This window comes from Ornithorhynchus anatinus, chromosome 11 (assembly GCF_004115215.2).
Source record: "Ornithorhynchus anatinus isolate Pmale09 chromosome 11, mOrnAna1.pri.v4, whole genome shotgun sequence".
Taxonomy (NCBI): domain Eukaryota; kingdom Metazoa; phylum Chordata; class Mammalia; order Monotremata; family Ornithorhynchidae; genus Ornithorhynchus; species Ornithorhynchus anatinus.
The window spans coordinates 16,116,100-16,143,405 of NC_041738.1; the positions used below are offsets into that span (position 1 = coordinate 16,116,100).

The 27,306-nt window shown below is 53.3% G+C and overlaps 1 protein-coding gene across 1 annotated transcript in view; it reads left to right on the forward strand.

Moving 5' to 3' along the window:
• The first annotated feature begins 520 nt into the window (after positions 1–520).
• Positions 521–27,306, forward strand: part of ARHGAP27 (Rho GTPase activating protein 27) — a 33,654-nt gene continuing 6,868 nt past the window's right edge. Inside the window, exons 1-8 of the mRNA XM_029074702.1 lie at positions 521–617; positions 20,169–20,558; positions 20,668–20,862; positions 21,246–21,326; positions 21,445–21,549; positions 22,304–22,371; positions 23,057–23,147; positions 27,191–27,295. Of these exons, the coding sequence (XP_028930535.1) occupies positions 20,487–20,558; positions 20,668–20,862; positions 21,246–21,326; positions 21,445–21,549; positions 22,304–22,371; positions 23,057–23,147; positions 27,191–27,295 (717 nt within the window). The 5' untranslated portion in view covers positions 521–617; positions 20,169–20,486. The remainder of the gene's footprint in view (positions 618–20,168; positions 20,559–20,667; positions 20,863–21,245; positions 21,327–21,444; positions 21,550–22,303; positions 22,372–23,056; positions 23,148–27,190; positions 27,296–27,306) is intronic.

Sequence of the window (27,306 nt, forward strand, 5' to 3'; positions counted from 1 at the left end):
AGACTGTGAGCCTCACGTGGGACAACCTGATCACCTTGTATCCCTCCCAGCGCTTAGAACAGGGCTTGGCACCTAGTAAGCGCTTAACAAATGCCATTATTATTATTATTATTGTTATTAAGAGAAAGCAGCGTGGCTCAGTGGAGAAGAGCCCGGGCTTGGGAGTCAGAGGTCTTGGCTTCTAATCCCGACTCCGCCACTTAACTGTGTGATCTTGGGCAAGTCACTTAACTTTTCTTTGCCTCAGTTACCTCATCTGCAAAAATGGGGATTAAGACTGTGAGCCCCCACGTGGGACCACCTGATCACCTGGTATGCCCCCCAGCTCTTAGAAAAGTGCTTTGCACATAAGGAAGCGCTTAACCAATGCCATCATCATTATTCCTAGAGAGTCTACCGGGCTGAGCTCCGGCCGGCCCGTCTGGGAAAGGGTTAAGTCCAAGGAGGACCCCACCCCCGGCCCGGGGCCGCCCCCAACCTCCGGCCCCGCCCCCGGGTCCGTGGTGACCAGGAGAGAGCGGCACCTGTGGGGAGGGGACGCCCGAGCGAGCTGGGCCGGAAGAGGGCAGGAAGGAGGAGAGGCAATCGCGGCTCGCTTCCACTTTGCGCTGGCCACTGTGAGTACCAGATTGGGATTCCAGGTCCCCCGCGCTGCAACAGATTTCTCCTGGGCCGGGGCCTCTCCGGGCCCTGGGGGACTGTTTAGCGGCTTAGTTTGGTGGCAGCCCCTGCCCCGAGGCACAGGTGTGCCGACCCCGCCTCCTCATCCCCGGGGCCGCGGGACAGGTGTGCAGCCCCTCCCTCACCTGGAGTGTGGGCCTAGGGGGCCCATGTGGCTGGGGCTTTGGGGGCCACCCAAGGGGGTAATTTGCAGGGGTGAGGCTGGGCGAGGGCTCTCCTAGGACATTCCTCTGCCGAGGCTGATTTAGCCGGTCCTTCCTATCCCTCCTGGTCCCCACAGGACGAGCAGCAGGGCCCCAGTCACCCTGCGCCCACCCTCCTGGCCCCAGGGTCCCTAGCGTCCAGGAGCCCAGGGGGGCAATTCAACCCTTTCCTCTCCCCCTGCCCTGCCCAGACTGTCCTAGTTTTGAACGGGTGGGGCTGGCAGAGCTGGTGGGGCCGGGCCTGGAGGAGCCAGCCCGTCGGTCCTGCCCTCGGCCCTGAACTCTGCCCCCGGGTTCACCCGGCTCCTGCCTGCCATACCCTGGCCATTCATTTCAGGGTATGCCATTCATTCCCTGTGGCTGGGGATGATGTGTCTGGGCAGCTGTTTCCCGGGCCCTGCCCTGGCCGGTCCTTGTTCCGCCCCGTTCCCACGTGCCCCTTCCTTTTCCCGTTCCCACCAGCTATCTGCCCACCCCGCTCCTCATGTGCGCACACAGGCGCGTGTGCACACAAACACACTGAACTGAGCGCCAGGAGTGTTCATTCGCTTCATTCAGTTGAATCTATGAGTGCTTACCATGTGCTGAGGCACTGTGCTAAGTACTTGAGAGAGTACAATATAACAATAAACAGACCCATTCCCTGCCTACAACTAGAATAGGAAGGACAGGGGAAGAAGGAGGGGCAATCATTGTCTTTGAGGGGCTGCCAGTCTTTTCAGGAGAAGGGACATGTGCAAACACACACACACACACACACACACACACACACACACTATCCTGGCCACTGGGAAAGGAGTCCCAGTTTCTCTCTGCTGGATGTTGCCATTCTGATGGGACGACAAGGGGACAGTCAACTGGCCAAGTAGTGGAAAGGACCTGGTGAAGCCTGGAATGGTCCATGAGTGTTGGCACTAGTCTTGGGTCCTGCAGTTTAGAGAGTCCCCGGGAAGCTGGCAGGGGTCAGGTGCTATTCATCTGTGATGACTTTGTGGAGAACATGGGAATCTAGTAGCCATTGCAGGCGGGAGGGTCTTGGTGTTTTCGGTGAAGAGGACCGGGGGGCCAGGAGGCAGAGCTTTGGGTGCTGGGGGGAATAGTGCTGTGACACAGACTGGGGATGGTGGTGTCAGGGGCAGTGGGTTGTGGGACTTTGGGACAAAGACCAGAGCAGGGAGGGGTGTCTGACCATTGGGGAGGTGTGGCCTTGGGGCTGCATGACCTATAGTGACCTCTGTTTTGGGTGATTGGAGATTTCGTCCACTGCCATGGCTCTGAGAGATCAGCCTTAAACTGGGCCAGGTCAAGGAGTCAAGCCCAGGAGCCAGGGAGGGAAGCAGCCACTGGGTTGGCCAGACTCTGGGGACTCAGAGGACCAGGCCAGGAAAGCCATCAGAGAAAAGGGGAACAGAGACCTCTGGGGACTGTGAGCTCGCCCTCTAGACTGTGAGCTCATTTTGGGCAGGGATCGTCTCTCTTTATTACTGTATTGTACTTTCCCAAGCGCTTAGTACAGTGTTCTGCACCAAGTAAGTTCTCACTAAATACAATTGAATTGAACGAATGAGAGCCTGGCCAGGGTGGAGGCTCCAGAGACAACTGTGGCTGTCAGGGAGATGGGACAGGGGAGGAGAGGGGGACAACCCTTGGTCAGCACTGGGACCCTCAGAGGAGGTATGAATTTCCAGAATTGACCCTGCTTCTCCTCCCCTGGATGTCTGGATGGTAGCAGGATGGCAGAGGCAGAAGCAGTGGGCAAGAAAAGAGACAAGGCTGGGGCAGAGGCATGGGATGAGAGAGGGGGAGGAGTGGGGTTGGGGACTGAGACAGGGGCCCATGTAGTCAGGTGAAAGGATGGTACTGAGGGTTTCTGGGCAGCTTGACACCATTCATTCAGTAATATTTAGTGAACGCTTACTGTGTGCAGAGCACTGTACTAAGCGCTTGGAAAGTACAAGTCGGCAAGGGATAGAGACAATCCCGCCCCGACAACGGGCTCACAGTCTAGAAGGGGGGAGATGGGACAACATAACAGAACAAGTAGTCAGGCATCAATGGCATCAGAATAGATAACTAGAATTATAGATATATGCACATCATTATTAAAATAAATAGAATAATAAATATGTCCAAATATAACTCAAGTGCTGTGGGGCGGGGGAGGGGGATGGAGCAGAGGGAGGGAGTAGGGGTGATGGGGAGGGGAAGGAGGAGCAGAGGAGAGGGAGGGCTCAGTCTGGAGGACTGGAGGGCTTCAGCCTGGAGGAGATGAGCTCTCAGTGGGGCTTTGAAGAGGGGAAGAGAGTTAGTTTTGGAGGATGTGAGGAGGGAGGGCATTCCCAGGTCAGAGGTATGACGTGGGCCAGGGGTCGATGGCGGGACAGGCGGGAACGAGGAGGTTAGCGGCAGAAGAGCAGAGTGTGTGGGCTGGGCTGTAGGAGGAGAGAAGTGAGGTGAGGTAGGAGGAGGCAAGCTGATGGAGAGCTTTGAAGCCAATAGTGAGGAGTTTTTGGTTCATGTGAAGGTTGATAGGCAACCACTGGAGAGTTTTGAGGAGGGGAGCGACATGCCCAGAGCGTTTCTGCAGAAAGATAATCCAGGCAGCGGAGTGAAGTATAGACAGAAGCGGGGAGAGACAGGAGGATGGGAGATCAGAAAGGAGGCTGATGCAGGATATTGTTAGTCAGGATATTATAAGAAATTTGTACCAGCAAGGAAGCAGTTTGGGTGGAGAGGAAGGGGCGGATCTTGGCGATAATGTGAAGGTGACACTGGCAGGTTTTGGTGATGGATTGATGTGTGGGTTGAGTGAGAGAGCAGAGTCAAGGATGACACCCAAGTTGCAGGCTTGTGAGAGGAGAAGGATGGTAGTGCCTTCCACAGTGATTGGAAAATCAGGGAGAGGACAGGGTTTGGGAGGGAAGAAGGAGATCAGTCTTGGACCTGTTGAGTTTTAGGTGGTGGGCAGACACTCAGGTGGAGATCTCCTGAAGGCAGGAGGGGATGCAAACCTGAAGGGAGGGAGAGAGAACAGGGGAGGAGATGTAGATTTGGGGGGCATCTGCATAGAAATGATAGTTGAAGCCGTGGGAGCAAATGAGTTCATCAAGGGAGTGAATATAGATGGAGAACAGGAGGGGACCAAGAATTGACCCTTGAGGAACCCCTACAGTTAGGGGATGGGACGGGGAGGAGGAGCCCGTGAAGGAGACTGAGAATGAACGGCCAGAGAGATGAGGAGAACCAGGAGAGGACGGAATCAGTGAAGCCAAGGTTGGATAACATGTGGAGGAGAAGGGGATGGTCGACAGTGTCCAAGGCAGCTTAGAGGTCGAGGAGGATTAGAATAGAGTAGGAGCCATTGGATTTGGTAAGAAGGTGGTCATGGGTGACCTTTGAGAGGGCAGTTTCAGTGGAGTGGAGGGGAGGGAAGCCAGATTGAAGGGGGTCAAGGAGAGAGTTGGAATTGAAGAATTCGAGGCAGCGAGTGTAGATGAGTTTGGAAAGGAAGGGTAGAAGGGAGATGGGACGATAACTGGAGGGGGCAGTGGGGTCAAGAGAGGGGTTTTTTTAGGATGAGGGAGACGTGGGCATGTTTGAAGGCAGAGGGGTAGAAGCTGTTGGAGAGTGAGTGGTTGAAGATGGAAACTGAGGAGGGAAGGGGTGAGAGTTTTTATAAGGTGAGAGGTAATGGGGTCCAAAGCACAGGGGTGGGGGGCAGTTGAGAGGAGGGAGGAGATCTCCTTTGAAGATACTGCTGGGAAGGATGGGAAAGTAGAGGAGGGGGTCGAGAGCGGGGGGGAGGATGGAGAAGGGGGGTGACTTTGGGGAGCTCAGATCTCATCTGATGGTGTTAATTTTCCTAATGAAGTATGTGGCCAGATGGTTGGGGATGAGGGATGGGGGAGGGTGAGGAACAGGGGGCCTGAGTTAAATGTCCAAAACAGCTGATGGGGGTGACGGGCATGGGTGTCAATTAGGGAAGAAAAATAGTTTTGCCTGGCAGAAGAGAGGGGAGAGTTGAGGTAAGAAAAGATAAATTTAAAGTGAACAAGCTTGGCCTGGTGTTTAGACTTCCGCCAGCAATGTTCAGCAGCTCAAGCAAAAGAGCGAAGGAGGCGGACATTGGCAGTGATCCAGAGCTGTTGGTTAGTTGTGCGAGAGCGATGTTGTGTTCAACCAGGGTAGTTGTGGGCACCGGACACTGGTCTGCTGGGATTCCTGGCTGGGCCGTGGCCAGACTCCTGCCCCGGCTTCCAGTCTCCCATCTTTCCCAGCAGAATCTCAAGAGGAGATCTTTCACCACCTCCCAAGATCTACCCCCTCCACCCGTACCTCTGACCCTACCCGTTAGCCCTTTATCAAAACACTTGCTCCCTCCTTTCTTCCCTTCCTGACCACCATCTTCAACCATTCACTTCTAATGGCTTCTTCCCCACTGCTTTCAAAAACACTCATGTCTCCTTTATCCTAAAAAAATCCTCTCTTGTTCGTTTGGCTCCCTCCAGTTGTTACCCGCCTCTCCTCTTTACCATGCCTCTCCCAAACTCCTTGAGAGAGTTGTTTACGCCCTCTGCCTCCACTTCCTCTCCTTCAGTTCTCTCCTTGACTCCCTGCAATCTAACTTCCACCCCCTTCAGCCCATGGAAAACCACCTTCTCAAAGGTCACCAATGTTCTTCTTGCCAAATCCAGTGGCCTCTATTCCATCCTAATCTTCCTCAACCCCCAACTGCCTTCAACACTGTAGACCACCCTCTTCTCCCTGGAAATATTAGCCTACCTTGGCTTCCCTGACCCTGTCCTCTCCCGATTCTCCTCCTATCTCTCTGGCTGCTTCTTCTCAGTCTCTTTCTCAACCTTCTCTTCTGCCTTTATCTCTCTATTGTGAGAGCCCCTCAAGGCCCCAAGTTTTGGGTCCCCTTCTATTTTCCATCTACGTCCACTCCCTTGGAGAACCCATTCAGTCCCATAGCTTCAACTACCATTTCTATGCAAATAATTCCCAAATCTACACTACCTGTTCTCCCTCCTACTTAGACTGTGAGCCCAATTTGGGACAGGGTCTGAGGTTTTTACTTTTTTAAAAATGGTGTTTAGGTGCTTATTATGTGCCAAGCACTGTACTAAGTGTTGGGAGTAGATACAAGCTAATCAGGTTGGACACAGTTCATGTCCTAAATGGGGCTCACAGTCAATCCCCATTTTATAGATGAGGTAACCCAGGTACAGAGAAATGAAGTGACTTGCCCAAGGTCACACAACAGACAAGTGACAGAACGAGGATGAGAACCCAGGTCCTTCTGAATCTCTGGCTCATGCTCTATTCAATAGGCCATGTTGTTTCTCTGACCTGATTAACTTGTATCTACCCCAGCACTTAGAACAGTGCTTGACACATAGTAAGCACATGATGATAATAATAATAATAACTGTGGTATTTGTTAAGCACTTACTATGTGCCAGACACTGTTCCAAGCCCTGGGTTAGGTACAAAATAATCAGGTTGGACTCAGTCCCTGTCCCACATGGGGCTCACATTCAATCCTCATTTAATAGATGAGGTACCTGAGACCCAGGGAAGTGAAGCGACTTCCTCAAGGCCACAGAGCAGATAAGTGGTAGAACAGGGATTAGAACCCAGATCCTCTGACTCCCACACTCATGCTCTTTCCACCAATCTATTTCTCCCTCCCCTCCATCCTCTCTGCTTCTCTGTAGTCTTGTATTTCCTCCTGATTTCAGGACATCTCCATTTAGATGTCCCCCTGATACCTCAGACTTAACATATCCAAAACTCAAGCTCTCATCTTCTCACCCAAATCTTGTCCTTCCCGTCTTTTCCATCCCTGTAGACAACACCACTAATCTCCTTGTCCTCCAAGCCTATAATGTTGACATTATCCTTGATTAATCTCTTTAATTCAATCCATATATTCAGTCTGTCATCAAGTTCTGTCACTTCTACTTTCACAACATCTCTAGAATCCGCCCTTTCCTCTCCATCCAAACTGCTTCCACATTGATCCAAGCAATTTATCCTATCCTGCTTTGAGTATTGCATCGGCCTCCTTGCTGACCTCCCTGTTCCCTGTCTCACCCCACTCAGGTTCTTCCTTCACTCTGCTGCCATGACCGTTTTTCTGAAAAAACATTCGGTCCGTGTCTCCCCACTTCTCAAGAACCCCCATAGTTGCCTATCTACCCTCCCATTAAACACAAACTCCTTTCCATCGTATTTAAAGCACTTAATCTCCTTGCCTCCTCCTAAACTACCTCCCTGATTTCTTACTACCACTCAGCCCACATACTATGCTACTGTACCTCGTTCTTGTCTATCCCACCACTGACCCTTTGCCCAAGTCCTGCTCTGGCCTGGAACTCCCTCACCTTTCACATACAAAAGACAATCACCCTCCCTACCTCCTAAAATCGCATCTCCTCTGAGCCCTTCCCCTACTCCCTCTCCCTTCTGCGTTGCCTATGCACCCGGTTCTTCACCTTTTAAGCACTTGATATTCACCCCACCCTCAGCTCCACAGCACTCACGAGCATATCTGTAATTTCTTTTAATGTCTCTCTCCCCTTCTAGGCTGTAAACTCGTCATGGGCAGGAAACGTGTCTTTCAACTCTGTTGTATTCTCCTGTCCCAAGCACTTAGTCCTGTGCTCTGCACATGGGAAGCACTCAATAAATACCATTGATAGCTTGACCAAAGACCCACTCCCCCAACAGAACCAGACTCTTGGGGGCCATGGGGCCCTCGAACGGAGGGCTTGGGGGATTTGCTCTGGATTAGCCTGGGCTGCATTCCAGCTGCATTCTGGAAGAGTGGGTTCTTGGACTACTCTATGGCCCCACCTTCTCTGCAATGGCCTCTGTCTTGCCTTGCCTTCCCCAGCCGGGCTAACGTGGGCAGAGCATGAGCTGGACAGGGCAATCAAGCCACCAGTCAACTTTCGAATGGCTATTGTGTACGGATCACTCTATTGATCATGGGACTGAGTGCAGTGGAGTTAGGTGACACAGTGCCTGCCCTCAAGGAGTTGACACTCTAGGGCCAGGACAGAGGCAGGGATGGGGCCGGCTGGAATTCTTTGCAGTGGCACAACTTCTAGCTGGATCACGGGATGCCCTTGTCTCTCTTTCTCTTTCTCTTCCTCTTCCTGTCTCTCTCCCCCGAGGCTGGCCCATCACTGCTGCTCTGGGTCCGAGGGGGAGCCGAGCCTGGGCAAAGGGAGGAGGCTTAGTGGGGCAAAGCCACAGAAACAGCTATCCCAAGTGGCCAGGTAAGGAAGAGAAGCCAGAAGGCTTTGCGACCCACCCCTCTCGGGGAGGGCTGCGGGACGGGGGCTCTAGATCTCTTCGAATGGGCTGAAGGCACTGACTTCCTCTCCTCCAACTCCCTTCTTGACCCTCTACTCTCTGATTTCTGCTCCCTTCACTCCACCGAGTCTATCCTCTCCATACCAGTGACCTCCTCCTTGCCGAATCTAGTAGACTCTGTCCTAATCCTCGACCTCTCGGCTTCCTTTGACAGTGTGGACTCCTCCCTCCTCCTGGATATGTTCTCCAGGTTCTCGGGCCACTCTTTCACCGGCTCCTCTTCTCCCTCTCGCCCGCTAATTGTGGACATCCCTCAAGACTAGGCTCTGGGTCCTTTGCTTTTCTTGCGCTTTTACTCATCACCACAGGAAGCTCATGAGCTCCATAGCTTCACTTGTCACACCTTGATGCCGATGACTCCCCAATCTATTTTGCTAGCCCTGACTTGTCTCATCATCTGCAGTCTTACCTTTTCTCTTACCTCATGAATATCTCCTGGCACCTTAAATTCATTTTGTCTAAAACTTAATCCATCTTCCATCCCAAATCCTCTCCTCTGCTTAATTTTCCCCCTCTAGCTGATGACATTACCACTCTCTGTTAATAGTATTTATTGAGTATTTACTGGGAGTATATAATGTAAAGAAGTAGCATAGCCTAGAGCATGGGCCTGGGAGCCAGAGGACCTGTGCTCTTATGCCAGCTTTGCCTTGTACCTCCTGTGTGACCTTGGGCAAGTCACTTAACTTCTCTGTGCCTCTGTCCCTCATCTGAAAAATGGGGATTCAATGCCTGTTCTCCCTTCTACTTGATAATAATAATAACTGTGGTATTTGTTAAGCGCTTACTACATGTCAGGCACTGTACTAAGCAAATCGGCTTGGGCACAGTCCCTGTCTCACATTTTACAAATGAGGGAATTGAGGCACAGTGAAGTGAAGTGGCTTGCTCAAGGTCACATAGATCTGATTTTAGGTGGAAAGGATGGGGCAACCATTGAAGGTTTTTGAGGAGTGGGAAGGTGTGCACAAAACCATGTATTAGAATATTGAGCTGAGCAGCAGAGAGACTGGAGACAGGGAAGTCAGCGAGGAGGAGACTGATGCAGTAGTCAGAATGGCAGTATCCAGTACTCCTTTGCTGTTTTTTCCATTTTTATAATTCAACCTGTTGCTAATTTCTGTCAGTTTTTTGGCCAAAACATTTCCAGAGTCCCCCCTTTCCTCTCCATCTAAATGGTCCCGACCATGGTTCGGACCCGCATCATATCCTGGTTTGACTAATGTGTAAGCCTCTTCGCTGGCCTTCAGGCGTCCAACCTCTCCCGCCTCTAGCCCGTTTGTTTTCTGGATGATTTTTCTAAAGCGTTCTGCACACACCTTTCTCCACTCCTCAGAAAGTTTCAGTGGTTACCCATTCTTCTCCATTCAGAAATGCCTACCCAAAAGGCACTCCATCAGCTCTCTCTCACTCTTGTCCTCCTCTTCAGCTCAATTATTCACTGTACCTTATTCCTGAATCCCCCTCCTCTGACGTTGAACTCACACCCTTCCTTCTGCCTGGAATTCTCTCTACATTCAAATCCACCAGATCTCAGCTCTCCCTATCTTCAAAGCTCTTCTGAAATCCTGCCTCCTCCAGGAAGCTTTCTCCGATTAATTTTCCTCCCCCACAGCTTCCACCCTCCCAACGTTCATCTCTGCATGTATGCATCACCTCAGGACTTTAACATATATTGATTTTCGTACATTAATTCATCAGTGGGTATTTCTTGAGCACTTACTGGGTGCAGAGCACTGTACTAAACCCTTGGGAAAGTACCATACAATGCAGTTGGGTAGACACAGTCCCCTGCCCACAAGGAGTCTACAGTCGCTCGGGGGGAGACAGACAATAAAATAAATTAGAGAAAGGGGAAATGGCAGAATGTGAAGGGAATGTGCTTAAGTACTGTGGGCTTAGGTGAAATAGCAAGTGCTTATAGGCTACAGAATCCGAGTTCAGAGGTGATGGGGAGAGGAGCTGATAAGAGGAAATAGGATTTAGTCAGGGAAGGCCTCTTGGAGGAGATGTGATCTTAACAAGGCTTTGAAGGTGGGGGGAGTGTTGGTCTGTTGTATATGAAGGGGGAGGGAGTTCCAGGCCAGAGGGAGGGCGTGGGCATGGGGACGGCAGTGGAATAGATGAGTTCAGGGTAGATTGTGTGATCAGTCAATCAGTGGTATTTACTGAGTGTTTACTATGTGCACTATTCTAAGGGCTTGGGGGAGTACAATAACAAGAGAAATTAGCAAGAAACTTTCCCTGCCCACAATGAGCTTAGCGTCTAGAAGGGAAGGCAGTCAATATGAATAAATAAGTAATTTATAATAAATAATTTAGAGATATGTACATAGGTGGAAGAGACACGGTGGCATAATACAGACAGAGTTGATAGAGGAACAAGTGTGCGAGTTGGGTTGTAGAAGAGATTAGTAAGGTAAGGTAGGAGGGAGAATGCTGATTGAATGATTTAAAACCAATTTAGGCATTTCATTTCTACCTAGGGATTTCTCCCTTCTGCTTTCAATTATCGTGTCCCTCTCCCCCTTTAAATTGTAAGTTTCGTTTATGGGTAAAGATCATGTCTTTGACCTCTGCCCACAGTATCTGCTCAAACAAATTATATTGAGTGTGATCGATTGATTGACTGGGGTTTAAATACAAAGTTAACAAGCTTCTTGACAGAGTTTCAGACACCACACCTTTGCAAGAATGTGGATAGAAAAGTGATCTAGTGGCCTGTGCTCCTTACTGAGAGAGTGTCAGGGAGGGAGAAGGGAAAGTCAGGGTGTTGGGTGGTCCTTGCTGGGTCACTGGAAGGGGAAGTGAGGGATAGAGAAGGAGAGTTAGGGTGCAGAATGCTCCATGCTGAGTCACTGGAGGAGAGTCAGGTATGGAGAGGGGGGAAAGTGAGGGGCGTTGGATAATTCATCTTTAAAAGTAAGAGTGGGCATCCAGGACAGTGACCAGGCCCTGACTCCTCCAAGCAATCTGGGGATTCTGGGTCAAGGGGTGGGGAGTCCTGGACCGGACAGGCCATGACGTTGCCTCAGGCTCCGTGTGCTCAGACATGAACAGCCACCAGATACTGGGTCGAGTCCACAAGAAAAAGGTCTTGTCTCCATGGGTTCCCGCTGATTCTTTGCTTTGGTGTTGATATTTTGCAACGTGGCATTTCTGTGGACCCCTCGCCCTCAGCCCGGGACCCGCAGCCACTCTCGCTAGGTGGCTCAGGGATGAGGAAGTGAGAAAAGCACCACGTGGATTTGTATGGCGAATCCCAGCTGATTGCGGGCTATCCCCGTGCTGCACTTTGCCCTATCCCCCTGGACCGAAGCTGTGCAGGAGCGGCAGGTTCAGGGAGCACTCTGGAGAGGCACAGTGGGCCTGAATTCCAGGAGGAGTCCAACCAGGACTGGAAAGGTGCGTTTCTGGCTGCAGTTTCCTTGTGGGTGGCCGTTCCCTGTTCCAGACTCAAGCCACTTTGCTTTGGCTTTGGGGCAGGACTGGTTGTGTGGGACTGGTCTATTAGCCCACAACCAGTCTGGACCAGGCCCTTGGGGTTCCCGGGAGAGATGTGCATCCCTCGCCACACTTCCCTCACCACTGGGTGGCTGTGGGGGGTGGAGGAGAACTGTTTCCCAGGGCTTCTGGGTGGGCTGTCTGCCCTCCTATCCCCATTCCTACCCTCCAGCCTGCCCCCACACCCCACAGCTCAGCCTGCCCGATCTCACCCTGTCTGCCCCGGCTCAGCCCCCATTCTGGTTCCTAGGAGCTCATGGTGGGCGGGTGGGATAGGCTGGGAGAGCATATTGGGGCTGCTCCTCTGGGTGATTTCTTCGGGGCAGGAAACACAGGGTGGCCGGCGAGAGCTGCCAGCTACCGTGCGGGGACCTGGCTGCCTCCCACGGAAACCCTCCTCTCAGGCTGTGGAGCCTCAGGCAGTTGGGCTCCCACGGGCAGGCGGGTGCCACCCTGCAGGGGGTAGGTGAGCTGGCGGGCAGGCGGGCTGCAGGTTTGGGAGGTGGAGGGGAGCAGATAGCATCCTGCAGGTAGAGGGAGGCAGGCTGTAGCCTGCAGGGAGCAGGGAGGCTAGCTGCTCTGGTGCTGGGGAGGAGAGAGGCAGGTTGTAACTTTCAGGTAGGAGGGGGTGGGCAGTCAGACTACAGGAGCCCTGAGAGCGGGGAGCCCATGGAGCTGCCCGGTTGTCATATCTCCTCTGTGCCACCAGGACCTCACAGAGGGCACCACGTGAGAAGGGTAGCAGCAGCTGGGCTGGGGTGACTGCGCCGGCCAGGAACCAAGTCCCGCCTCACCTGCTGCCCCTGCCCTGAGCGCCCACCTTGGCTAGCAACTGACTCCAACCCCCACATCTGCCCCCGCCCCCCGCCACCACAGGACCACTGACCCAGCATGCCAGGCAGCACATTCACCCTGTGGGCCACTGTAGGTCTTTGAATTGTGGAGAAATGTGTGCAGAGCAATTTTTAGAAAAAGGAACAGGGCAGCAGAGTGAAGTCTGGTTTGGAGAAGGGAGAGGCTGGAATCAGGAAGGTTAATAGGTGGGGGTAGTGAGCCTGGGATTTGAGGAGGAAGGAGGAGAAATGGAGAAGCAATGTGGCCCAGAAAGGTCATGACCCTGGGACTCAGCAGACCTGGATTCTAATCCTGACTCTGCAGCTTACCTGCTGGGTAAAATGGGGATTCACTACCTCTTCTTCCTCCAACTTAAACTGAAATGCTCATTGGGATGGGGGTTACGTCCATTCTGATTAACTTGTTTCTATCCCAGGGCTCAGTATAAGTGCTTGGCATGGAGTAAGCGCTGAACCACTATTATTATTATGATCATTATTAGAAGTGCTGAGCAAAAGAGAGGGCGGAGGTATAGCAGGCGAAGTTGAGCATCACTATGTGCAGACAACAGTACTCAGCTCTGGGGAGAGTAAAATAGAAGTAGCAGATGGGATGTTTGCCCTCAGAGAGCTTACGGTCTAATGGAGGAATAGGAGGCAGGGACAGGAGTCAGTGCTGTGGGGGGCCCTGGGGTGGGTACGTTTGCAGGTTTGCTGCCCTGCCAGTGAGTCTAGAGGGAGATCTAGTGTATGCGGGTGTATGTGTGTGTAACCTCTGAATCTGGATGGAGGTCGTGTTTGTGTTTGTGTGGGGGGTCGGGGGCCGGGTGGGTGGCTGGTGCTGGCTGGGCTCTTTGCCCGGCCCCTTCCCTCACAGGCCAAAGGGCTTTTCCTGTCCTTTGGGAACTGTGTCAGAGCAGAAAGGGGAAGGACAGAGCTGGTTCCTCCTCTGGAGTTGGGGCCCCAGCCTGGCTTCCTTTTGTCAGTCAATGAAATTTATCCCACACTTACCCAGGGCACTGCACTGCACTGTTTTAAGCGCCTGGGAGAGTTCAGCAGCAGCAGAAGAAGAGAACCCACCCCATCCCCCCACCCCTCAAGGATCTTACAGTCAAGTGTGGGAAACAGACTAAGATTATTGACAAATAATAATAATAATAATGTTGGTGTTTGTTAAGCACTTACTATGTTCAGAGCACTGTTCTAAGCGCATGGGTAGATACAGGGTAATCAGGTTGTCCCATGTGGGGCTCACAGTCTTAACCCCCATTTTACAGATGAGGTAACTGAGGCACAGAGAAGTTAAGTGACTTGCCCACAGTCACACAGCTGACAAGTGGTAGAGCTGGGAGTCGAACCCACGACCCCTGACTCCCAAGCCTGGGCTCTTTCACTGAGCCATGCTGCTTCGTGGAGAGGCATCCTGGTTTTAGCAAGGGAGATAGGGAGAGTTCTGGTCAGAGAAACAGCAGGAGCAGAGGGGGTGTGGCGCAAGATGGGAGAAGCAGCGTGGCTCAGTGGAAAGAGCACGGGCTTTGGAGTCAGGGCTCGTGAGTTTGAATCCCAGCTCTGCCACTTGTAGGCTGTGTGACTGTGGGCAAGTCACTTAACTTCTCTGTGCCTCAGTTCCCTCATCTGTAAAATGGCGATTAAGACTGTGAGCCCCACGTGGGACAACCTGATTCCCCTATGTCTACCCCAGCACTTAGAACAGTGCTCGGCACATAGTAAGCGCTTAACAAATACCAACATTATTATTATTATTTGGGAGTGACGAACAGCTAGACCTGGGAGTCAGAGGATTTGGGTTCTAATCCTGGCTCTACCTCTCGTCTGCTATGTGACCTGGGGCAAATCCCTTAATTTTTCAGGGCCTCAGTCCATAAAATAGGGATGGAATACCTATTCTCCCTCCCTTTTGATTCTGAGTCCCATGTGGGACAGGGACTGTGTCCTACCTGATTATCCTGGATCTATTTTAGCACTCTGTACAGAGCTTGACCTGTAGTTACTACTTGACAAATGCCACCATCAATCAATCAGTAGTATTTATTGAATGCTTACTGTGTTCAGAACATTGACCCAAGTGCTTGGGAGATTACAGTACAACAGTTGGTAGGTGCGAACTCTGAAAGCAAGTTGGAAGAGAGCCGGGACCAGCCGTGTAACTGATGGTCAGAGTTTTTGCTTGACGTGGAGGGTGATGGGCACAACCACATCCTTTAGAGGATTGCTATAGTCCCGTAATCCTCGGGGAGCAGTGGAGTTGAGCTGTTTGTCCCGTGGGGTCTGATTGGGGGTCTGAATGGGGGTGGCCCCAGAGAGCCAGGCTAGACTGGGAGTTGAGGATCCAACTGCTCCCTGCCCACCTCTTCAGGTGAGGGGAATGTCAGCCTGCTGGTCCTGGAGCGGGTAGGAAGGGGCTGGGGGAGGAGGAGAGGGGACTCGTTGCACTCAGAGCTGGGCGACAGGACCCCTGTGTCCTCACCGACACTGGATCTCTCCAGCCTGGGCCTGTACGAGCAGGCCTATGACCTGATCCAGGCATGCCCTGTGGCTCTGAAGAGGCTGGCAAGGTGCCTCTGCCCTCACTGCAGCCACCGAGGGGGCTGGCGGGGCTGTGGCCACGCTGGGTGGGGTGAGTGTGAGATGGAGGGTGCGCACACGCATTCTGGGATCGTGTGTGGGTGAGTATACGTGCTCCGACATTTGTGTGTGCACTCTGGGAGCCGAGAGTGTGTGCAAGTCTGTTAGGGTGCGTGTATGTAGAGTGGGGTGGGGTGCTGGGATGTGCAGGTCTTGGAATCTTGGACTCCCTGATTACGATGGGATGCCACAGGATAGGCCCCCTGAGCTTCCTACTACCCTCTCCTGCCGTGGCCTCCCCTGTTCTGATACTACCCGTGCCCTTGACTTCCTTCTGCCCTCCTGCTGCCCCTGGGCCACCCCGCCTACCCCTGGCCCCCTGCTGCCCTTGCGCTATCTTTGCCTACCCCTGCCCCTCTGGCCTCAACCTCCTCCTGCCCTCCTGCTGCTCCTGGGCCCCCCCCGCCCAGCTTACATCTGCCCCCCTGCCGCTGAGCTACCTCTGCCCTCCGACTGGTGCTCTTCCGCTAGGCCCTGCTTCCTTACCTGGCACGGGCCCTGGAGCGCCCCAAGAATAAGGTGGTGGGGAGAGCTGAGGATGCCTGCTGCAAAGATGACGTGGGGTGATTTGGAGCCTGAGCCCCGGCGACACCTCCTTTATCTTTCACGTCACCGCCTGGATCCCAGGCTCCCTGGCCTAGCCCTGCTCCTGGCCCAGCCCTGCTCCTGACCCCCGCCTCCCCCAGGGCCCCCGCCTCCCCCAGGGCCGCCCCCACCTCCGGCTTGGTGTCTGCAACCCCAGCAACGCTTCCGCCTTGAAGCCCAGCAGGAAGCTAGCTGCAACCTCGCGCCATCTCAGGACGACCGCTGCTGCTTCCCTGTGTGCCAGGGTTGTCTGGCACCGCTCACACCGACCCGGCCCCCACTACCCTGGCCCGGCCCTACTCACCCCCAGCCTGGCCCTGCTCTCCCCCGGCCCTGCTCACCCCCGGCCCTTCGCAGTGGGATGGTAGACACGATGGCAAAGCGGTCAGGGGGTGGTCGCAGTGCACGGCTCACCCGGGCGGCTCAGGTACGGACCTGACTGGGGAAGGGTGGTAGTGGGGTGTGATGCGGGGGAGGGGGGAGTAGGCTGGAGTCAGGGGGAACTGCACAGGGGCATTTCCTGCCACTGCACTGGGTTGGGGGAGGGAAAGAGAAAAGGGTGCTGGGACGGGAGGGATGTCTACTGGGGAGGTCGCCAGGAGGCCACATTTGTCCTGGCCTGGGGCAGGATTGCAGAGGGGGACCCCTCGATCCAGCAAGCCCCCCAGCCTGAGAGGTGACGCTGAGCACCTGGGTCCAAGTGGACCATAGGAAGCTGTGTGAGGGCCCAGTTTGCCTGAGGGGCCGGCAGGGGTGGGACGCTTAGGCTCAACAGGGGCTCCTCCCTGCTCTTCTCCCCCACTTCGGCACTACGCACCAGCCTGCACACTCTGCTCCTCTAACACCACCCTACTCGCCGTATCCACCTCTTTGGCCTCATCACTGATCAGTCAATCGCTTTACTTGAGCACTGTGTGCAGGGCACTGTACTAAGCGCTTGGGAGAGTGTAATATAACAGAGGTGGTAGACACATTCTCAGCTCACAACGTGCTTACCGTCTACAGGGACCCCTTGCTCACTTCCTCTAGCCTGGAACTCCCTCCTTCTTCATATCCAACAGACCACCACTCTCTAGGTCTTCGTAGCCGTCCTAAAATCACACCTCCTCCAGAAAGCCTTCCCAGACTAATCGCTCATCTCCGTACCCTATTTTTCCTCCCTTCTGTATCGCTTATGCACTTGAGCCTGTACTCTTATAAACACTTCGATGTTCACCCCAGCCCCACGGCACTTATGACAGATCCTTTTACTTGGCTACATCCCCCATCTGAAATTTGTTATAGGGTAAGATCGCATCTTGTTGAGGGCAGGGATCAGGCTTAGCAACTCGGTTTTATTGAACTCTCCCAACTGCTTAGTACCTTATTCTGTACACAGGAAGTGCTCAGTAAATACCATTAATGGATTGAGAAAGGAGGAGTGGCTGACGGAAGGAAGAACTCAAAGGGCGGGGCTTCCCCTGGTTGTGACAAAACCCACAGTGGCTGGAAACACCTGACCAGAGGGGAGGGGGTGGGGAGGGGTGCGTTCCCGGCCTGAGAGTGTTCTCACTGGGGGTAGCCTGAGACCAGCTCTGCTGGAGCTTCCAGGGGCCTGGGTCTTGTCCCCTCCCCACCTCGCTGCCTGCCCCAAGACCTCCCAAGGGTCCTCTGATATCGGACCCGTCTGTGCACCTGTGCCCGGCCCCTCGCCCCACTCCACCTCCTGGTAAGGAGCTGTGCTGGTTGTCTCCAACTGGTTGCCAGTCAATCAGTGGTATTTACTGAGTACCTAGGTGTGCAGTACACAGTCCTAAGCGCTCGGGAGAGTGCGCTACAAGGGAGGGAAAAAGGGTTGGGGTGATGAGAGGCTGCTCAGAGAAGGCTTCTTAGAGGAGATATGATTTTAGCAGGACTCTGAAGAAAGGAGAGAGGGGGCCTGTCAGATATGAATGGAAAGGCAGCTCCGGGACAGAGAGAGGAGGTGGATCAGGGGTAGGCAGAGGGTAAGGAGAGAGTGAGGCATAGGGAGTAGGTTGGTATTAGAAGAGTGAACCTTGTGGGATGGGTTGTAGTGGGAGAGGAGGGAAGTTAGGTAGGAAGTGATGACTGAGACTTAAACCGATGGTGAGGAGTTTGATAATAATAATAGTAATAATAATTATGGTATTTGTAAAGCACTTACTATATGCCAAACACTGTTCTAAGCACTGGAGTAGATACGAAGTAATCAGGTTGTCCCAAATGGGACTCACACTCCTAATCCCCATTTTACAGATGAGGCAGCTGAGGCCCAGAGAACTTTAAGTGATTTGCCCAAGGTCATAGAGGAGCCGGGTGGCGGAGCCAGGATTAGAACCCAGGTTCTTCTGATTCCCAGGGCCATGCTCTATCCACTAAGCCATGCTGCTTCTCTTTTTAGAAGAAGGATCATGGTAGCAGAGAGTAAGCAGTGTGAGTGGGAGAGGGGAAAGGCTGGAGGCAGGAGGAGTGGAAGTGGAATATGACAAATGTTTGGACCAGCTTGGTAGCAGTTTCACTGGAGAGAAAGGGGGAGATTCTAGAGATGTTATGGAGGTAGAAAAGACAGTTTTCAGTGACAGGTTGAATATGTGAGTTGAATGGGAGAGAGGAGTTGGGGATAGTTCCCAAGGTTATAGGCTCATTATGCAGGGAGAATGGTGGTGGTGTCTGTGATGTTGGAAAAGTAGGAGGAGGAGAGGGTTTAGGTGGGAAGTTGGAGTTGTGTTGTGGACCTGTTGGTGGGATGTCTGGGTAGAAATGTCCTGAAGGCAGGAGGAAATGCGTAACTGCAGAGGAGGAGAGAGGTTGGGTGGGGAGTCATCCAATCAATCAATCACTGGTGTTTACTGAATGCTTACTGTGTGCAGAAGATTCTCACAGAAGTTTTATTTCATGTGAGTGAATGAGTTCTCCCAGGCGATGAGTATAGATGAAGAATAGAGACCCAGAACTGAACTTGGAGGGAATCTCACAGTAAGGGAGAGGGAGGCAGAGAAGGAACTGTCCTTCCTGTTAGCTTTAAAGCACTTCATCGGCTCTCCCCCTCCTACTTAACCTTGCTGATTTCCAACGACCACCCAGCCCGCCCACCCTGCTTCTCTTAACACCAACCTACTTTCTGTAGTTTGATTTTGTCAATCTCACCGCTGACCCCTTGCCCATGTCCTCCCTCTGGCCTGGAGCTTCCTCCCCCTCCATATCCAGCAGACCACCTCTCTCCCCACCTTCAAAACCTTTAAAATCACTTCTCCTCCAAGAAGGTTTGCAAACAATCAATAAATTAATGCCACTTACAGAACACTGTACTAAGTGCTTGGGAGGGATCAGGACAACAGAGTTGGTAAACATGTTCCCTGCCCATAAGGAGCTCCATTCATGTCCTCTTTTCCCCTACTCCCTCTCCCTTCTGCTTCGCCTAGGAACTTGGATCTGCATCCTTAAAGCACTTGATATTTGCCCTGCAGTGATTACATACTTATCCATAATTTATTAATATTAATGTCATTTATTTCCCCCTCTAGACTGTAAGCTTCTTGTGGGTAGGGAACATACCTACCGACTCTGTTGTCTTATACTCTACTAAGGGCTTAGTATGGTACTCTATGTACAGGAAGCACTTAATAATTACACTGATTGACTGAACCAGGAAAAGTGACTGAGAAGGCCAGAGAGAACCAGGAGAAGCCAGTGGCAGTGAAATTAAAGTTGGTTAAGGTTGCCAGGAGTGGTGGGAGGTACGCAGTGTTGAAGGCAGATGAGAGATTGAGGGGGATTAAGGTGGAGTAGAGGTTTAGTGATTTAGAGAGGCCATTTATGGGATGTGGAGATAGGATAGCCAGACTGAGGGGGCGGTCTGGGAGGGAGTTGAGGCTGCCGGTTGCTTATCCATCCTCACAGGCCCAGCCACCTCCCTGGCTTCTGGCTGCCAGGGGCTGGGTGTGGGAGCAAAGGAGAGGGTTTGGGTTTTTTTACTGAAGGGAGGTCCTACAGGCCATTGGGCAGGGGGCTATATCAGCTGTCTTCCAGAGAAGCAGCCATGACCACCCCCACCTCTCCAACCCACACCTGGATCAGCCTAGCCTGTGTGGCCCTGCCCACTATAAACCTGCCCTCTCACTTCTCACCCTCCTCCTCTGCAGATGGGCAGAAATGTCCCCCTCCTTCCCCCCACCCGATAGCCCCAACCCCAAGGTCCTGCTCCCAGTTCTGCCCATCTCACTTCCCACCCTCCTTGACAGGTGGGCTGCAGCCCGCCCCCCCATGCTCCACCCTCCACGGCCCCCTCTCCAGCTCTGCCCAGCTTACCTCTCTCCCTCCTCATCGGCAGGTGAGCAGCGATCCAGTTCCCCCAGACCCAGTGTATGTGAACTTGGAGGCTCTGCGGAGGGTCGTCCCACCTGACTCCTGGGAGACGCATACCGATGCGGACAGTGGACAGCCGTACTACTACAACCCTGGTACCGGAGAGACCACGTGGGAGCCCCCGGCCGACCCAGGCCCCTCCTCGCCCGTCCCCTCCAGCCCGGTAGTTCCGGAGGCCCCGGAGGCCTCAGAGATTCCAGAGGTCCCAGAGGTGGAGTGGGAGAAGTACTGGGACGAGGAGAGCCAGCGCATCTTCTATTACAATCCGCTGACCAGGGAGGCCATGTGGGAGGAGCCTAGCCTCCTGGAGATGCAACCCGACCCGAACAGTCCCTGCAGCCCCCTAGATCCGAGGGTAAGCGCCAGGGGCGGGGCCGATCCGGGGTAGGGAGTGGCGCTGGGGCTCAGTCAGCGGGTGAGGGATACCTGGACGTGGTTGAAATGACCTGGTGGTGCTCCCACAGCCCCCTACGCCGGAGACGGACTACCCTGGCGCTCTGGATGGCTACCCTGCCGAGGACTACTTCCCCAGGGACGATGACGATGGCGCTCCCCTGTCCCCGCAGCTCTGTGAGGATGAGGTCTCGTCTCCTGGATGGCAGTGCCAAACTGCAGACGATGGGCAGAGATTCTATACGAGCCTCTACTCACAGGGCCTGGTATGGCTGGCGGGCTGTCCTGTTGGCCACCATGATCCTCTGTCCCTTTGGTTGGGGACCCTGCTTAGGCCCCAGCTTCCTTACCCCCCACCCCTCTTCTTGCCCTCCAGCTGCCCCTCCTAGCCTCCTTCTGCTCCTCCTGGCCCCCATCTGCTCCTCCCCATCTCTACCCAGTCCCACCACCATCACGCTCTCTCCAGCGTCTGGGCCAATCATTCATTCATTCATTCATTCGTATTTATTGAGCACTTAGCGTGTGCAGAGCACTGTACTAAGTGCTTGGAATGTGCACTTAGGCAACGGAAAGAGACAATCCCTGCCCGACAACGGGCAACTAGCAACTGACACTAATTGGGCCTTCTTACTGTCTGTTCTGCGGCCAGTGGATCGAGTCTGAAGATGAGCAGGGAAAACCATATTTCTACAATCCAGATGAACGTTTGTCCCTGTGGGAGCTGCCGCAGGTACGGCCCACCCCACCACCTCCAGCTGCCCGGCTTGGGCCTGGGTGGTCTTTCACCAGCCCTGCCCCAGCCAGCCCTGCCCCGGGCAGCAGAAACTGATTACCCACCTCCCTTCTAGGTCCAGATCCCCAGCCCCCATTCCCTCCCCAAGGCCAGCAGTGAATCCAGCCTGGACAGTGGCCACGTGGGACCCTGGCCGGAGCCCAACAAGCCCGAAGAGAAGGTGAGCACCGGGGCTGGTGATGGAGGGTTACTTATTTTGGAGACAGGAGGGGTGGAGGGTGGCCTCAGGCACCAAGGAGTTTGGCCATTTTCCTTTTTAGATTGTGGCTTTGTTTGTTTTCTGTGATCAGATGGGTGGCTGGGTGTGTGCACATAGGTTTGTGTGACTATGTGAGAGCTTGTGTTTGTATGTTGGAGTGCAGGGCAGTGTACTTGAGTACACATGGGACCTAGAAAACAGTTCTCAGTACTTAGTACATACGTGCATACCCATTTGTAATTTATTTGAAGGTCCATCTTCCTCTCTAGTCTGTAAACCCTTTGTGGGCATGGACTGTGTCCACCAACTCTTGCTTTAGTCGACCATGCACCGAGTATGGTGCTCTACTCACAGTAAGCGCTCAATAAATACCATTGATTAGTTCAGTGCCCCGCACCCAGGAGGTGCCTAATCAATACGATTGCTACTTCTGCTCCCATGCTCTGCTACTGCGGCCCTGGCTTCCAAGGATCCCACTCCACAGCGGTCTCCGTTGGGTTGTGTTTCTGTTCTAATCTGCTGTGTGACTGTAGCCCTTCCCTGACCCTCTCTGGTCCCTACCTGAGGCTTGGGAGAAAGGAAACAGAAGAGGGAAGTTCCAATTCCATGCAGAAGACCAAGCCCAGCTGGGAGGGACAGCAGAGATTTCCACTCCAGTGGGCCCAGGGCTACTGCACTGGCTCCTCTCATGAGGCTGACTGTCTCTTCCCACCAGGTAAAGACCCTTGATAAAGCTGGCGTTCTCTTCCGGACCAGAACTGTGGACAGAGGGAAGCGTCTGCGGTGAGTAGAGTGGGTGGGGGTCCACCTGTACAGCCACACGCTGGAGGGACAGTGAGCCCAGATGATGCTGGGGATCTGAGCTGTCATCCCGGCTGACCGCGGGAAATCTAAGCTGTGACACTGTCTGATCCTAGGGGAATCTGAGCTGTGACTCCAGCTGATCTTGGTCAGTGTAGCCAAGTGGATAGTACCTGGACCCGAGAGTCCGAGGACCTGGATTCTGGTTCTGGCTCTGCCACTTGCGTACTGTGTGACCTTGAGCAAAGCATGTGACTGCTCTGTATGCGTCAGTTACCCCATCTATATAATGGGGATAAAATACCTGTTCCCCCTTCCTCTTAGACTGTGAACCCTGTGTTATACAGGGACTAAATCCCATCTGCCTAGATTGTTTACTATTTTATATCAATCCCAGAATTTATCACCATGGTTTGTACGTAGTAAATGCTTAACAAATGCCACAATTACTGTATATATATCAAATGAGGAGTTGGGGTGGGGAGAGAGGGAGGGATGGAGGTCCGGGGAAAGGCCAGAAGCAGGTTGGAGTCTCCCTCACTGGCCCTGAACCAGAGGCCCCCAGCTGGGCCTCCCAGGGCTCTGGGACCGCTAGGTCGGGGTGGGAAGGATGAGGGGTCACAGTCCTCAGAGACTGATGACCTTTGGCATGCCTTCTGCCATCCAGAAAGAAGAACTGGAGCTCATCCTGGACAGTGCTGGAAGGTGGCGTGCTGACCTTCTTTAAGGATTCGAAGACCTCGACAGCCAGCGGTTTGGTGAGACCCCTGTCCACCTCCCTCCCCGCACCCTGCGGGCTGCAGCCGCCCCTCTGGACTGAGCCACACTCGCCCTGGCAGACTGGGGCTGTGGGTGTCTGCCCAAGTGGAGCCATAAAGAAAGCTAATCCTAACACTGTTCTGCCACCTAGGATGGAAGGGGTTGGGGTTGGCTCCTTCTGTCTCCATGGCCTGTATCACCCCCTGGGGAGGGGCTGGGGTAGTCCGGGGCTTTGGGAGCTTTTGTGGTTAGTGAATGTCTTTGAGCCTGCCTGGAGTGGCCTGGGGAAACCTCTAAAGGGAGTGGAGTCAGTGGAGGGGGCAAGTCCCCAGTGGAGTGTTGCCAGAGGGGACAAGCCAAGGAGGGAATATGGCCACAAAGGGGGAGCGGCTAGAGGAGTCAGGTTTAGGCAGGATGAGGGGCGTGGCCAGGGGAGGCAGGGGCAGAAGAGGCATGACAGGAGACCACAAGGCCAGAGAGGGGACCCTGCTAAGTTGCCTTGGCAGTGGTGGGAGTGGGAGGGTTGGGAGTTGAGCTTCCTGGAGGAGATATGATTTCAGAATATGAGGAGAAGGGTGGTCGCCGAATGTGAAATGGGAAGGAGTTCTGGGCAGGAGCAGAAGGTCCAGGAGTCAATTGTATTGGGAGTTGGGGTCGTTGGGGAAGGGGACCTTCTTTGGGTCAGACAGAACACCCATTCACACAGAGCCTGGAACCAGGCCGGAGGAGGAGGAGGGAGAGTGCCAGGGGAAAATTAAAGAACCAGTTATGCCCACCCTGCGGGAATGTGTGCAAGTATTGGGGTTTGGGGCATGGATGGGGGCAGTTGGGAGTGAATCTGGGCAAGATTTCTCTCAGAGTGCCTGGGAAAGAATGGGGATGGCTGGGGGAGGAGAATCCAGATGGCAGAATGGCTGGCAGTTGGCTTGGACTGTCCCACTGAAGGGATGAGGAAGAACTCTGCTCGAGCTTGGCCTGGGGAGAAGGAACAGTGGGGGAAGGAGTTGAGGAGACCAGAGTCAGGTGGTGGAGGTTAAGGCTTCATCTGACTGGAGCAGTCACAGGGACCCGCTGGAGGCTTTGGAGCGGTGAGTGATCTTGGCGGAGCCGGCTGGAGCCGAAGGAAGGAAGGAAGAAAGGAAGGAAGGAAGCTTTTTCAGGAAATCAGGGGTGGGTCAGGCAGAGTCTGTCCTCGAAGAGAGGAAGGGTGGAGTGGTGGCTGGAGAGAGCCTTGAGTCTGGGGACAGACTCTGCGTAGAGGACATTGAGAGGGAGGAGTCCAAGTGTGAGCATGGGAGGCAGGGAGGGGGATGGTGGTGTGGTTTAGGAGGGCCAGGTCGGGTGAAGAGCAGTCCCTTTAAAGTGTGAGCTCGTTGGGGCAGGGATTGTGACTCTTTATTGCTATATTGCACTTTCCCAAGCGTTTAGTACAGTGCTGTACACACAGTAAGTGCTCAATAAATACGATTGCAAGAAAGAAAAAAACAGTGACTGGAACATAGTAAGTGCTTAACAAGTACCATAAAAAAAAAGGAGGAAGGAGTGGGTTTAGCGGGGAAGGAGAGGAATTCAGCCTAGGTCATGCCGAGTGCTGGGTCCCGGGGGCCGTCCAGACAATAGTGACCCAGAGTCCAGTTGGGGCCGGAGAGGGAGATCTGGGAGTCCCATTCGTGGAGAATATAAGAAGCTGTGTGGCCTAGTAGAAAGAGCCTGGGCCTGGGAGTCAGAGGACCTGGGTTCTAATCCCACCTTCCCCAGCCATCCTCCCTGTTGTATGACCTTGGGCAAGTCACTTAATTTCTCTGGGCCTCAGTTCCCTCATCTGCAAAATTTGTATTCAATACCTGTTCTCCCTTCTACTTGGACTGTGAGTTCTCTGTGGGACCTGATTATCATGTAGCGCTTAATACAGTGCTTGGCACAAAGGCACAAAGCTTAAATATCACAATTATTAATTATTATTGCCGAAGTCCAGGAAGCGGATGAACTCCCTGAGTGAGTCAGCGTAGGCAAGAGTGAGGGAGCTCAAACTGGAGCAGGGCAGAGCCTTCTCGCAGGACTCTGCCCCCGTAGCTGGGCACCTGGGGAAAGGAGGAAGAGGAACTAGGGAATGAGATTAAGAAGGAGTGGTCAGAGAGGTGTAGGAAGCGAGCCGGGGACAGCACAGATCCTGAAACTGAGGCTGGGGAGAGTATCTTGGGGATATAATGTCCTCCCATGCCAAAGGCACAGAGAGGTGAGGAGCCTCAGAGCAGGGAGTGCTTGGGGGCCCAGAGGATGGGGTCTCAGTGGAGGAAAAAGGCAGAGAAACAACAGGGCCTAGTGGATGGAGCCTGGGCCTGAAAGGTAGAGGACCTGGGGTCTTATCTTAGCTCTGCTCCTTGTTTGCTGAGTGACCTCAGCAAGCCACTTGACTTCTCTGGGTCTCTGTTTCCTTATTTGTGATTTTCATTCATTCATTCATTCATTCATTCATATTGAGCCCTTACTGTGTGCAGAGCGCTGTACTAAGCGCTTGGGAGAGTACAATATAACAATAAACAGATACATTCCCCACCCACAACAAGCTTACAGTCTAGGAGGGGGTTCAATACCTGTCCTCCCTCCTACTTAGACTGTGAGCCCCTTGGGGGGCAGGGACTGTGTCTGACCTGATTATCTTGAATTGAACCCAGCACTTAGTATAGGGAATAGTATAGGGAAGCAGCGTGGCTCAGTGGAAAGAGCCCGGGCTTGGGAGTCAGAGGTCATGGGTTCGAATCCCTACTCTGCCATTTGTCAGCTGTGTGACTGTGGGCAAGTCACTTAACTTCTCTGGGCCTCAGTGACCTCATCTGTAAAATGGGAATGAAGACCGTGAGCCTCACATGGGACAACCTGATTACCCTGTATCTCCCCCAGCGCTTAGAACAGTGCTCTGCACATAGTAAGTGCTTAACAAATGCCAACATTATTATTATTATTATAATGCTTGGCACATATTAAGTGTTTAACCAATACCACGTTTTTTGTTTTTATTATTATTACTAATGTTATAAATGTTGTTATGTATTGATGTTAATAACAACAACAATAATAATAATGAAATCCAGATGGCAGGGAGGAAGTGGAGAGAGCAGGTGTCTGAGGAGTCCAGACCAAATCTGGGGTCAGGATGGTTTTGCAGGGAGGGGCCATGTGTGATGGTTTTGCAGATGAGGAGGTTGTGGTCGAAGAGTGAGATTTCAGAATTGATGAGGTTAGACATGAAGCAATGAAGCCATCTGGGTTCAGGTTGATGCCTATGGCGGGGGGAGTGGAGCAGGAGGTTGGCAGAGTTACGTTTGTATCTCTAAACTCTGCTGCTTCCGCCAGCCTGTCATTTCTTTAGCGTCCATCTCCCTGTAGAATATAAGCTGCTTGTGGGCTGGGATCATGTCTCCCAACTCTTTTTTATTGTCCTCTCCCAAGTGTTTAGTAAACTGTGGCACATAGCAAGTGATCAAATACCAACAACTGATTGATTGAACGGGTGAGGAGGGACAAGGAGTTGGGCGCTAGCTGCAGTAGGTAAGGCTAAGAGGGTGAGTTTTGGAGCAGAAGGGAGGGAAAATTTTAACTGAGGGAGCTGGGGACCAGCAAGGAGGGGGTCGTGAGCAGGGGGCCAGGGAGCAGGGGCCAGTGGCTAGAGGAAGTCCATTCCTGCACTCACTGCTGTCTGCCTGGCCCAGGGGGCAAGGTCCACGTGCAGTTCATTCAATAGTATTTATTCAATAGTATTTATTGAGCGCTTACTATGTGCAGAGCACTGTACTAAGCGCTTGGAATGAACAAGTCGGCAACAGATAGAGACAGTCCCTGCCGTTTGACAGGCTTACAGTCTAATCAGTTGGTTACAGTTGGTTTCCCCTCCCTGGATCCGAGCGGCCCTAGGTTACAGTTTGGCCGGGCCGAGGTTTGAGGTGGCCAGGTTGACCTGATCGGAGCTGGGCGGGACCTTTCGAAGACTGAGGGGGACCCTGGGTGATGACACCCCTTTCATGCTCTCCCCACACTCGGTCAGAGGCAACCATCCACGCTGTCCACGCCTGAGTTCACGGTGGAGCTGCGGGGTGCGGTCGTGTCCTCGGCGTCCAGGGATAAGTCCAGCAAGAAAAACGTCCTTGAGGTGAGTGTGCG